This window comes from Balaenoptera physalus (assembly GCF_965194825.1).
Source record: "Balaenoptera physalus genome assembly, chromosome: 7".
NCBI classification, from domain to species: domain Eukaryota; kingdom Metazoa; phylum Chordata; class Mammalia; order Artiodactyla; family Balaenopteridae; genus Balaenoptera; species Balaenoptera physalus.
Genome location: NC_138886.1, coordinates 112,566,524 through 112,580,305, shown reverse-complemented (window position 1 = coordinate 112,580,305; position 13,782 = coordinate 112,566,524). Strand labels below are relative to the sequence as shown.

At 34.7% G+C, this 13,782-nt stretch overlaps 1 protein-coding gene across 1 annotated transcript in view; it reads left to right on the top strand.

Annotated features, from left to right (window-relative positions):
• The window catches only part of PBK (PDZ binding kinase), a 34,045-nt gene that overhangs the window by 14,413 nt on the left and 5,850 nt on the right, over positions 1-13,782 (top strand). Inside the window, exons 4-6 of the mRNA XM_082469017.1 lie at positions 148-290; positions 970-1,139; positions 3,525-3,654. Coding sequence (XP_082325143.1) covers positions 148-290; positions 970-1,139; positions 3,525-3,654 — 443 coding nt within the window. The remainder of the gene's footprint in view (positions 1-147; positions 291-969; positions 1,140-3,524; positions 3,655-13,782) is intronic.

Below are 13,782 nucleotides of genomic sequence, written 5' to 3'. Positions count from 1 at the left end.
TAGTCTAAAATATTTTAACTGTTTTTTTTAAAAAAAACAACAAATTATTATTAAGTCCTTTCCAAAATTTGGAAGTTCTTATTAGTCATTTGAAATGTATTATGGTTATTAATCTTTCTGTACATTTTTGATTAATTATTTTTTAAGATCTCCAAGAGGTTTGTCTCATTCTCCTTGGGCTGTGAAAAAGATTAATCCTAGATGTAATGATGATTATCAGAGTGTGTATCAAAAGAGACTAACTGATGAAGCTAAGATTTTGAAAAGCCTTAATCATCCAAACATTATAGGTAAGTTTAGATTTATTTGGTAGCAGTATCTGGTATAGTATTCTGTTTATCCAGAAATGGTTTATATAATATCTTAACTGGTTTCACTAATAAAAATGAAGAGGGTAGTGATGGAGTTTGGCAAGAATCAAATTAATGTGAACATTCTAAAATAAAAATAAGTGGGAATTCCCTGGTGGTCCAGTGGTTAGGACCCTGTGCTTCCACTTCAGGGGGCACCGGTTCAATCCCTGGTCGGGGAACTAAAATCCTGCAAGCCGCGCGGCTTGGCCAAAAAAAAAAAATTAGTATGTATTTTTAGATGCTTAAGTATATATTTAAAACTTCATGGGAGTACATATAGTCATTTATGGTGCTGGTACTATGGAGAATTCAGGACTGTAATATGATATTCATTTACGTAATTTCCTTATTTTCATTTTTCATGTAAGTAGGGCTGGTGAAACCATTATATTTAGGAAGGCATTGAGTATTAAAAAATACCTCAATTTGCGATACTACTGGCAAACACTGAAGGCATTTTAAATTAGGTCTACTGAATGAGTTTTGTAAATAATAGCTATTTCATTTTATATTTGACAGTGTTAATCCAGATCTGTATTCGGTCACATTACTGTAAAAAACTTAAATACTGTTGTTCTTCCCTATTCCAGTAAGAAAATGTCGTGTTTTCTTTAAGGTTACCGTGCTTTCACTAAAGCTAGCGATGGTAGTCTATGTCTTGCTATGGAATACGGAGGTGAAAAGTCTCTGAATGACTTAATAGAAGAACGAAATAGAGATAGCCGAGATCCTTTTCCAGCAGCCATAATTTTAAAAGTTGCTTTGAATATGGCAAGAGGGTTAAAGGTAACTATGCTGTTATATCTATATATATATTTTTTAAGATTTATTTATTATCTATTTATTTATTTTTGGCTGCGTCGGGTCTTAGTTGTGGCACACGAGATCTTTGTTGAGGCATGTGGGATCTTTCATTGCAGCGGGTGGCCTTCTCTCTAGTTGTGGCATGCGGGTTTTCTCTTCTCTAGTTGTGGCATGTGGGCTCCGGGGCACGTGGGCTCTGTAGGTTGCGGCACGCGGGCTCTCTAGTTGAGGCGTGAGCTCAGTAGTTGTGGCATGCTGACCTAGTTTCCCTGCAGCATGTGAGATCTTAGTTCCCTGACCAGGGATTGAACCTGCGTCCCCTGCATTGTAAGGCGGATTCTTCACCACTGGACGACCAGGGGAATCCCATGCTATTATATTTTAAATGACTTTTGTGGGACCTGAAGAAACGAAATACTTTATTTATTTATTATTTAAAATGTTGTGTTTAATTTCTGCTGTACATCAAAGTGACTCAGTTATACTTACATATTCTTTTTCATATTCTTTTTCATTATGGTTTATCATAGGATATTGAATATAGTTCCCTGTGCTATACAGTAGAACCTTGTTATTTATCCATCCTATATATAATAGTTTGCAGCTGCTAATCCCAAACTCCCAATCCTTTCCTCCCCTACCCAGCCTCCCCCTTGGCAACCACAAGTCTGCTCTCTATATTTGTGAGTCTGTGTTTACTTTGTAAATAAGTTCATTTGTGTAATATTTTAGATTCCACATATAAGTGATAATTGTATGGTATTTGTCTTTCTCTTTCTGACTTACCTAGTATGATAATCTCTAGGTCCATCCATGTTGCTACAAATGGCATTATTTCATTCTTTTTAATGGCTGAGTAATATTCCACTGTGTGTGTGTGTGTGTGTGTGTGTGTGTGTGTGTGTGTGTGTCTGTGTGTGTGTGTACACATCTTCTTTATCCATTCATCTGTTGATGAACAGATATTAATATACCTAATTACAAGGTGGAATTTTTTTCCCAAAGAGGGAGTTGCTTTAAGTTAAAGTCTTTATAGAATCTTTCACATTGAAGAGTACACTGTTTGTTTATTTTGATCAGCAAAGTATTGTTAGAGGCCTTCACACCTTCACATAGCCTTAAATAACCCAAGTCAGGAAGTTTTGCTTATAGAGATTGCGTGTTAGATTTAGTTAAATGGACTAATATATTTAAAACAAATTTAGTCATTATTCCTGAGGGTGTACTCTAACCCTCTGTTGCTATAAACAAGCCTTTCAAAGATTTTTTTGTGGGATACTAAGTTTTGGACATGGTGAATATACATCTATAGGTCAAGTGAAAAAAGTGCTCTCAATGTTATGCAAACAAATTATTGTGCCTTTGAGTAGACATACTGTAAGAAATAAGTAAGAGATAAAAAGAATTCTGTATCCTAAATAACTTAAGTAATTATGGCTCCAGAAAATTGTTGGGTGACTCAAAAAACAGATTATGTAATGATACTGATGTCAGAGTTGTATGTTAAGAATTCAAATAAAGCTGTTTCATGAAATGTGAAACTGGAAAAAGGCAGTATTTCTAAATATATATTTTAATATGTGTATAGAAAAACTGATTTTAAATAGGATGAACTAAATTAATAATTTGAATTATTTAATAAATAATTATTTTAAATGTGCATAATGGAATTAATAAATTACATTATAAATATATTTGAGCATATTCAATTTATGGTCAGCAACATTTAAATTAAGCACAGTAAGTGTTCCAAGTTAAATACCAAGAATTGTTTCTGCATCATTTTCAGGCCCAGCTCACAGTAGATGCCCAAATGCTGATGAATGAAAAAATAACAGTTTTGCAGGACGTTTTTGATTATGGATGAATAGCATCACTTGTCAATTCTAAGAAAGAGTTAATGTGTAAAACAAAATATAGTCTTAGATTACATTACTCCTTCATCTTCTGCTTGTGAATTATTTGTAGCATTATCTCAACAATTTGTTTGAGGAAACCCTGTGTCATTGTGAAGATTACAAAATTATTTCTAAAAATTACTAGTCTCAAGTAAAATTGTAGTATATTTTGAAATCTGCAGTAGCATCTTTGATGTAAAAGTATGTGAGGTGGGTTTGAAAATTTTAAAAGTTAGCTTATCTATAAATAGACATCAGTTTCCAAAGAATCGTTCAGATTTCTGGTCAGTATAGCAGACCAAGATAGCTTGGGATGGTCCCTTCTCTAGCTTCGAATAATTTGAAATGATGGACAGATATAAGCCTGTAGGTTAGGAAGGGCATTCAAGTTGTTATTTTTGTTTGAGTTATATTTTTTTAATTAGTTTGTATTTTTTGCTCAGATGTGTTAAATTTTCCACTATTTTAGTATTTGCACCAAGACAAGAAACTGCTTCATGGAGATATAAAGTCTTCAAATGTTGTTATTAAAGGTGATTTTGAAACAATTAAAATTTGTGATGTAGGAGTCTCTCTACCATTGGATGAAAATATGACTGGTAAGTAGAATTCTAATTTTTTTTAAAAATAAATTTATTTATTTATTTATTTATTATTTTTTTTAAACATCTTTATTGGAGTATAATTGCTTTACAATGGTGTGTTAGTTTCTGCTTTATAACAAAGTGAATCAGTTATACATATACATATGTTCCCATATCTCTTCCCTCTTGCATCTCCCTCCCTCCCACCCTCCCTATCTCACCCCTCTAGGTGGTCACAAAGCACCGAGCTGATCTCCCTGTGCTATGCGGCTGCTTCCCACTAGCTATCTATTTTATTTTGGCTGCGTTCGGTCTTTGTTGCTGCATGTGGGCTTTCTCTAGTTGCGGCGAGCAGGGGCTACTCTTTGTTGCTGTGTGCAGGCTTCTCATTGCGATGGCTTCTCTTGTTGCGGAGCACAGGCTCTAGGCGCGGGGGCTTCAGTAGTTGTGGCACAGGGGCTCAGTTGCTCTGCGGCATGTGGGATCTTCCCAGAGCAGGGTTTGAACCCATGTCCCCTGCGTTGGCAGGCGGATTCCTAACCACTGCGCCACCAGGGAAGTCCCAAGAATTCTAATTTTTAAAATTGCTTTTATACAGTATTTAAATTTCTAATTTTTACATATTTAAAAAGGTAATAAGTTCACATTCTTCAAAAATCAAAAACTATGAATAAAAAATGTACAGTAAAAAAAAATCCCTTCTTTTATGTCTCTCTTCCACTCAGCCTCTAGCCCCCTTTCTTGCCACACACACAATATAAATTATTGGTTTCTCATTAGTATATATTTTAATTGAAGAAATGTGGAGAACTATTTCTAACCTGGATTGGGATTTTTAAGTGGTAAAAGATCTGGGAATAGAAAACAAAATTTTTATAAGGTTTTGTAAAGGAATTCATTTAGCATCAGCATAGTGACAAGATTTGGGAAACTGCTAGAAGAAACTGGAGTGGGAGTAGGAAAGAAGGGTGCTAATTAATGCCTGTCTTCTGCTTTTTGCCCCTTGGCCCACCACACCTCATTCTTCTCTCTTTATTGTGAATACTGACCATTATCTTCTCAGGGAATTTAAGATATGTTCTTTCTTTTTTTTTTTAAAAAATACCTTCTTTGAATATTGTTTTCCATTATGGTTTATCATAGGATATTGAATATAGTTCCCTGTGCTATACAGCAGGACCTTGTTGTTTATCCATCCTCTATATAAAAGCTTACATCTGCTAACCCCAACCTCCCACTCCATCCCTCCCCCAAGCGCCTCCCCCTTGGCAACCACCAGTCTGTTCTCTATGTCCGTGATTCTGTTTCATAGATAGGTTCATTTGTCTCATTTTAGATTCCACATATAAGTGATATCATATGGTATTTGTCTTTCTCTTTCTGACTTACTTAGTATGATAATCTCTAGTTGCATCCATGTTGCTGCAAATGACATTATTTCATTCTTTTTCATGGCTGAGTAGTATTCCACTGTATATATGTACCACATCTTCTTTTTCCATTCATCTGTTGATGGACATTTAGGTTGTTTCCATGTCTTGGCTATTGTGAATAGTGCTGCTCTGAACATAGGGGTGCATGTATCTTTTTGAATTATAGTTTTGTCTGGATATATGCCCAGAAGTGGCATTGCTGGATCTTAGTGGTAATTCTATTTTTAGTTTCCTGAGGAACCACTATACTGTTTTCCACAGTGGCTGCACCAACTTACATTCCCACCAACAGTGTAGGAGGATTCCATTTTCTCCACACCCTCTCCAGCATTTATTTGTACACTTTTTAATGATGGCCATTCTGACCAGCGTGAGGTGGTACCTCATTGCAGTTTTGATTTGCACTTCTCTAATAATTACCAATGTTGAGCATCTTTTCATGTACCTATTGGCCATCTGTATTTCTTCTTTGGAGTAATGTCTATTTAGGTCCTCTGCCCATTTTTCTGTTGAGTTGTTTGTTTTATTGTTGTTGAGTTGTATGAGCTGTTTGTATATTTTGGAATCCCTTGTCATTCACATCGTTTGCAAATATTTTCTCCCATTCTGTAGGTTGTCTTTTTGTTTTGTTTATGGTTTCCTTTGCTGTACAAAAGCTTGTACATTTGATTAGGTCCCATTTATTTTTGTTTTTATTTCTGTTGCCTTGGGAGACTGACCTAAGAAAACATTGCTACGATTTATGTCATAGAATGTCTTGCCTGTGATCTCTTTTAGGAGTTTTATGGTGTCTTGTCTTATGTTTAAGTCTTTAAGCCATTTTGAGTTTATTTTTGTGAATGGTGAGCGGGTGTGACAAGGTGCAGCTGTACAGTTTCCCCAGTACCACTTGCTGAAGAGACTGTAGGGAATTTAAGATATGTTCTTGACGAGAAACAAAAACAAAAAGGCAAAAGCCTTAAAGAGAAAGCCTCTGCTTTCAACATATTATTTAATAAGTAATATTTAAATTTACCTCTTTATATAAATATAAGGTAGAGGGAAGGCTAATGATACTGTTTCGAACTTATGTACATCTTAATTTCTAGTTAAAGTCTACAAGTTGAATTGAAGGAAAAAGCCAAGATAAATAGATTGACTTTATAATGATGTCTGTAATCATTAATAAAGACAGAACTGGCATGAACCCTTAGGCTAAATAACTGGTACAAGGTTGAAACTTCAGCAAATAAAAGGAGAAATTGTCAAAAAGAATAAAAATAAGATTTTTTAGCATAATTTTCTCAATCCTTAATAGATCTAATAGACAAAACTAAGATGTAGAAGATCTGAGTAAATAATACGTTCAATCTCTACGCATTAGAATATTTATCAAAATTGACCATGTACTAGTTAGGTTACAAAAGAAAATCTCAGATTACAAAAAGTAGAAATAGACTAAAGGTTAACATTCATTATCCTCAGTGCTATAAATATAGAAATTGGTAGTACAGTTGGAAACAAAAATTCAGGAATTTAATATAATTGTATATAGTTCTTGGCCAAAAGAAGTGAAATTCCAGTTACACGCTATTTAGAAAATAATGAGAATGTAAGAACGAATCAAAACCTATTTGATATGGTCAAAAGTACTCAAAGGAAAACATTTTCATTATTTAACCTTTATGAAATTGAGTATTCAACTGAAATCAGAAAAAAAAATGAAGCCCTAAAAGAACGGAGAAATTAATGAATGAGAAAATCTATAAATTCTATAATATCCCAATATGATCTATGTTATTTTAGAACATTTCAAAGAGATGTAAAGTTTATCCTTGAGGATACATGTTCAAACACAGCCAGGAAAATTCTGTGAAAGAGTGTTGAGTAGGAATTTTCCTGACCAGATGTTAAGGATTATAAAGCTATAGTAATTAAAGCCGTGATACTCATGCCAAACTAGGCAGAAAATTTTAACATGAGAGTCAAGAGATAGTTCCCAAATATATAAAATTTGTTACATGATAAAGGTGACATTTTTGTATTAGTGAGAAAGAGGTAGTTGAGTCAGTAAATGATGGTGTCTGGTCATTTTAGAGAAAGTTGTTTTCTATCCTCACACTCTAATCCCTGTAGATCAAAGATTAAAAAAAAAAAAGTAGCAGAAAAAAATTGTTGGTAAATATTTCCTTAACGTTGGGCTTAAGAAGGACACCAGAGGTAGAAACCATTTTTTTTCAAAAAGTCATGACTACTGAAAATTCTTTGAAAAATTTCTGTATGTTAGTATGAGCAACAGTATAGATTAATATACTCTCATACACTACGTGGAAGTTGCAATTGGTGTATCATTCAGGTTAAGATAAGTTTTGCTGTGGCAACATAGACCCTCAAAAACCCCAGTGCCTTAAACCGAGGCTTATTATTCAAGCTACATGTCCATTAGGGCTGTGTTCCATGTCATTCTCACGTTAGGACCTAAGCTGCCAGGACATCCACTATACGGAATACTGCCATCACTGTGTGGAAGGTAAAAAAAACTCTAGAGCTGCAGTGTCCACTACAGTAGCCACTAGCTATGTATGGCTGTTTAAATTAATTAATATTTAAAATTTTTAAAAATTCATTTTCTCAGCCACTTTAGGCACATTTCAAGTACTCAGTAGCTACGTGTGGTTAGTGGCTACCATATTGGATGATGCAGATACAGAACATTTTTATCATCACAGAAAGTTCTGTTGGACAGTGCCACCCTAGAAAGTCTTACACTAACAATGAAGTGCTCCAGCTTAGAAATGACACAGGTCACTTCTTTCACAAGTCACTGATTAGAACTAGTCAAATGGCTTCACCCAGCCGTGACAGGCCAGAAAGTGTGGTCCTTTTGTGTGTCGGGAAGGTGGTCCTTCTGTGTGTGTAGAAAGCGGAGAGAAGAACTGCTTGATGTACAGCACTAGTAACTATCACAGTGGTGTAGCCTTTTCAGAGGGCAGTTGGAAATACGTATTTTTCTAAAAAACAAAACCCTTAAAAATGTTTATGCCCTTCGATCCTGTAATTTCATTTCCAAGAACACATTCCAAAGAAATAATTGGGCAGTGCAAGTATTTTTTTACAATAACCTGGTATATTAATTTCTGGAAAAGTCAAAAACTAGAACTAGGCTTATAGAAGAAATAGAGTTGGAACAGAAGAATCAAAACCCATGCAACCTTGAAAACAAAGCAATACCCAAAACAGTAACAATCCTAGTAAAAATACTAACACCTTAGATCTTCACTGGCACCCAGTATCATTCAGTGTTGTGTAGCCACGAACCCTGGGTTTGTGCTTCCTTGAAGGTAAATATGAGGGTGTTTATTTTCAATAGATACTTTTCATTAAAATTAAAAATTTGATCTGGCTTTTTCAATAAAAAAGTATCATATCACTTACATGTGGAATCTAAACAATAAACTAGTGAATAACACAAAAAAAGAAACAGACTCACAGATATAGAGAACAAACTAGTGGTTACCAGTGGTGAGAAGGAAGGGAGGAGAGGCAAGATAAGGGTAGGGGATTAAGAGGGACAGACTACTGTGTATAAAATAAATAAGCTACAAGGATATGTTGTACACACAGGAAGTATAGCCAATATTTTATAGTAACTATAAATGGAATATAACCTTTAAATATTGTGAATCACTATGTTGTGTACCTGAAATTTATATAATATTGTACATCAACTATACCTCAATAAAAAATTATAATAATAACAAAAAAGTATTTATAAGCTTGGGGGAAATGTCTTGGCAGCTCTTTTACCTGCACTCTCAGCTTCACTGGATAGTTTAGTGTTATAGTCAGCACAGCAGTTGTTAAAGCAGTGCTCTGAGGGAAGGCGTTTCTGCGGGCTAAGGCTTTTTCTTTGTGAGGAAGTTTACTCCTAATCACTTAAAAGATAACATTAACATACTGGGAAAAAAAAATCACATAATTAATCTTTTTTACTAGTTGTGTATGAGCTAATTTGTGTTAGAAAAGTACACATTGTACCAGAACAGATTTTGCAAGAATGTCCATCGATAAGGAAGGGATGGTGTTATTTATTGTACCACCACACAATAGAATACCATATATCCATTAAAATTATATAGGTTTACATTTGTTGGCATGGAAATATATCTAAATATGTTAAGTGAGATGAACGGATGATAAAATAGCACCTAAAAATGTATTTACATACACATTAAGAGAAGTTTAAAAAATACTAAATTTTTTTAAAGTTTTGTGTTTTAATAGGTAACATAGTCACATATTTCACAACTATAATATACACAGGGTGTTTTGTAAAAAGCCCAAATCTTAACAGTGGTAAATTCCAGGTTGATTATTTATTTAGCAAATATTTTTAATACTAAGTACAGTCAGGCATTGTGCTAGGAACTATAAATATAGAGGAAAAAAGGATAGACACAGTCCTTACCCTTTTAGGGCTCATAATCTAGATGGAAAGCAGTTCTTGAATAACTAATACTAAAGTATAATGACCGTTATGATGTAAGGAATTTTGTAAACATGACAGTGCCACTTAACTCAGCCTAGATGTTGAGAAAGGCCTCCCTAAATAATTAATGTTTAAGCTGAGAGTTGAAGGATGAGTAGAACCTCCAGTTTCATCAGTTTTCAATTTGTGTCCGTGAGAACTGAAAAAGGTAATGTCCGCTTAAACTCTTTGAAAGTAATAAAGGGCAATAAAATATTTAAGTTGTTTCTGTGTTGACAAGAAGGAATGACTGAACCATTGACTTATGATCTCATCAAACTTTTGTCAGAAAAATTTATCTTCACAGAGAAGTAAACCTAATTAGTAACATATGTGGGGGAACCACTTCTATTATGTTTAAAGTCTAAGCACAGACTTGGAGAAATGTAGTAAGTGGACATATAGGAAGTACACTTGTGGTTGGCTAGAGTCTCCAATTGGAACTGATATATTAGACCCAGCCTTCTAGAAAGCTACTCTTCAGCATGGCGGATCCCTGTAGGAATTTGACCTGTTTAGAATGGGGTATGAATCCTTCCTTATTGCCACAGAGTCACCGCCCATGGGGACCATGTCTGTAGACTCTTTACCCGGTCATGCATTCCATTAGGGCCTCTTAGATGTGAGGTGATATGGGGGAAAACTTCAAGCAGCTTATACTGGACATGACTGCCTTCCAAACTTTATCTCCTAAAGCTGGGTTAAGTAAAAAGGCTGTCACATATTTTGTTCTGTCCACCCAACGCTGGGTACTGTTCTAGTCTGGCATCATTGTTTTCACTTCATCTTCAGATAGAGCCCGCTTACTTCTTAGGCAGATTTCCTCAAAATGCTGAATGAACGCATGAGTGCTTGTTAACTGGAATCTTCCATTTCCTGACTTCTGTATCTTCATTTCTTTCTTCTTGGTCTGCCCCTTTAGTTCTCTAAATGTTAGTTTCCTTCTTCCTCCCCTTTCTTTGTAAATTTCTTGAGCCCCTCAAGGCAGACTTTCCTTTAGTTCTGAAGAGAAGCTTCTTTCATTAAACAGGCTTCCTGTGTTTTTTTTCTACTTCCTGTCTGAAAGTGAATTATACTAATTAAGTTTGCTTTCACTCTAACCTTATTTGTGAGGAAATGGAGATTATAGCAATCAAGTACTGAAAAATTCCATTTTTAGTACCATATACTCTGAAGTGAATGTTCTGTTTGTAAGTGTTTGAGTTTATCCTAGTCATAGCAGAAGTAAAGATTTTTAAATATGAAAAGGAACATGTATAAAATTATGGAAGAAATTATAGAGTATCTTTGTTGACTACAATGGAATTAAGTTAGAAACCAGTAACAATAAGATGTCTAGGAAAACCCCAAGTATTTGGAAATTCAAATAACCTATGTGCAAAGAAAATGACAAGGGAAATTAGAAAATATTTTGAATTGAATAAAAAGGAAAACAGTACATTGCAAAATATCTGAGATATAGCTAAAGCAGGGCTTAGAGGGAAATTTGTAGCTGTGTACGTGATTATAGTAGAAAAAAGAAGGGATCTGAATGAATAATTTATGTGCCATCTTAAGCTAGAAAAAGAAGAGCAAAACAGGTCCAAAGTAAGTCAAAGGAAAGAAATAACAAATATATGAGCAGAAATCAATGAAATAAAAAATAAACATGAGAAAATATTAATAAAACCAAAAGCTGGTTCTCTGAAAGATAATAAAATTGACAGATCCTTAGCTGGATTGATCAAGAAAAAATACAAATCTCCAACATCAGGAATGAAAGAAAGGTTATCACTACAGATCCTGCTCACATTTAAAGATTAACAGGCCATTACAGACAACTTTATGCCAACAAATTTGACAACTTAAATGAAGAGAACAATTTCCTTGAGAAATACAATTTACCAAAATTGGTATAGGAAGTAATAGGAAGTCCAAGTAGCCCTATATCTATTAAACATTCCCCCAGAGAAAGCCCAACACCCAGATGTTTTCACTGCTGATTTCTGTCAAACATTCAAGGAAGAAATGACACCGATTTTACATAAATTTTTCAGAAAATAGAGGAGTAGGGACCACTGACCAATTTGTTCTGAGGCCAGCATAACTCTGATATCAAAACCTGACAAATACTCATGAAAAAAGAAAATCAGCGACTCACAAACATAGGTGCAAAAATCCTTGACAAAATATTAGCAAAGTGAATCTAACAGTATATAAAATGGATAGTACATCTGACCAACAAGAGTTTATCCCAGGAAAGAAAAGTTATTTTAATATTCAGAAGTTTATGCTAGCCACCATATATTAACAAATTTGAAAACTGTTTTGAGATTTGAAAACATCTCAATTGAAGCAGAAAAAACATTTAACAAAATCCAACTTTCGTTCATGATAAAAATTGCTAACTAGACAGAGAAGGGAACTTAGCCTCAGAAAGGGTACCTAACAGAAAAACCTACGGGCAGCATCGTACTTACAGAACAAGGCTTATGTGCCTGCTCTCACCAGGGTTAAACACTGTCTTATAGTCCTACCATTAAAATAAGGCAAGAAAAAAGTAAAAGGCATCAAGATTGAGGAGGAAATGAAATTGTTCATATTTTGTTTAGGTAGAAAAACTCAAGGAATCTACAGAATAACTACTACAACCAATAAAAGAAGTTAGCTATTATATTTCTATATATTCAAAATAAATAATGAAAAAAAGAAAAATTTAAGATTTCTATTTACAAATATAGCTGTCCTCCAGTATTCACAGGTTTGCTTTCCAGTTTCAGTTACCTGCAGTTCGAAAATATTAAATAGAAAATTCCAGAAATAAATAATTCATACATTTTAAATTGCTCGCTGTTCTGAGTAACATGATGAAATCCTGCCATCTCACCTGGGAAGTGAATCATCCCTTTGTCCAGCATATCCTGCCCGTTAGTCACTCTGTAGCCATCTCGGTTATCAGATGACTGTTGCCAGTGTGGCAGTGCTTGAGTTCAAGTGAACCTTATTTTGCTTAATAATGGCCCCAAAGTGAGAGAGTAGTGATGCTGGCAATTCAGACGTGCCGAAGAGAAGCCATAAAGCACTTCTTTTAAGTGACAAGGTGAGAGTTCTCCACTTAATAAAGAAAGAAAAAAATCATATGCCGAGGTTGCTGAGATCTACAGTAAGGACGAATCTTCTGTCCATGTAATTGTGAAGAAGGAAAAAGAAGTTTATCCTAGTTTTGCTGTTACGCCTCAAACTGCAAAAGTTATGGCCATAGTGTGTGATAAGTGCATAGTTAAGAAGAAAAAGGCATCAAATTTGTACAATAAGATAATTTTGAGACAGAAGGAGAGACCACATTCACATAACTTTTATGACAGTTTATTGTTATAATTGTTCTATTTTATTATGTTGTTGTTAATCTCTTGTAGTGCCTAATTTATGAATTAAACTTTATCATAGGTGTGTATGTATAGGAAAAAAAAATAGTATAGATATGGTTCGGTACTATCCATAGTTTTCAGGCATCCACTGGGGATCTTGGAATGTATCCCCCAGGTATAAGGGGAGACTGCTATACCAAAAAGCATAAAATATTCAAGAATAAATTTAGCAAAAAGTCCAATACCTCTTTATTGAACACCATAAAGCTTCACTGAGAGAATTAAATAAGATATTAAGTAAATGGAGAGATCATGATTGTGGATTGACAGACACAGTACTGTTTAGATGTTAATTCTTCCCAAACTGATCTAGAGATTCAGTCCAATCCCAATCAAAATTCTAGTTGGCCTTTTCATTGAAATTGACAAGTTGACTCTAACATTTAAATGGAAATGTGAGTGGGCCTATGTCATTCCTGGGCAGAGAAGCTTTAAGAGCCACTATGTGATTCCACTCTCCCTTTTTCCTGATTTAGCAATCATAAAAGCAAAGAAGTGGTAATTCTCTCAGCTGAAAGACAGCATAGTTTGAAAAATAAAGAAACTGAGGCACAGAGATTGTGATCTGCTCAAGGTCACACAGCTTGCACATGTCTTTGAACCCGGGCAAGGCAATCTGGCTCCAGAGTCTGTACTCCAGACATCCACAATCTATGTTCCTACCCCTTTCTAAGAGAATTCCTGTTTCTCTACACCCTTGCCAACTGACTAGCTTTTTGAATATTTAGCAATCTGAGAGGGAAAGACTCTTTTTACAAGATTAAGTGTATTTTTCGTGTTTACTGGCTATATTTAT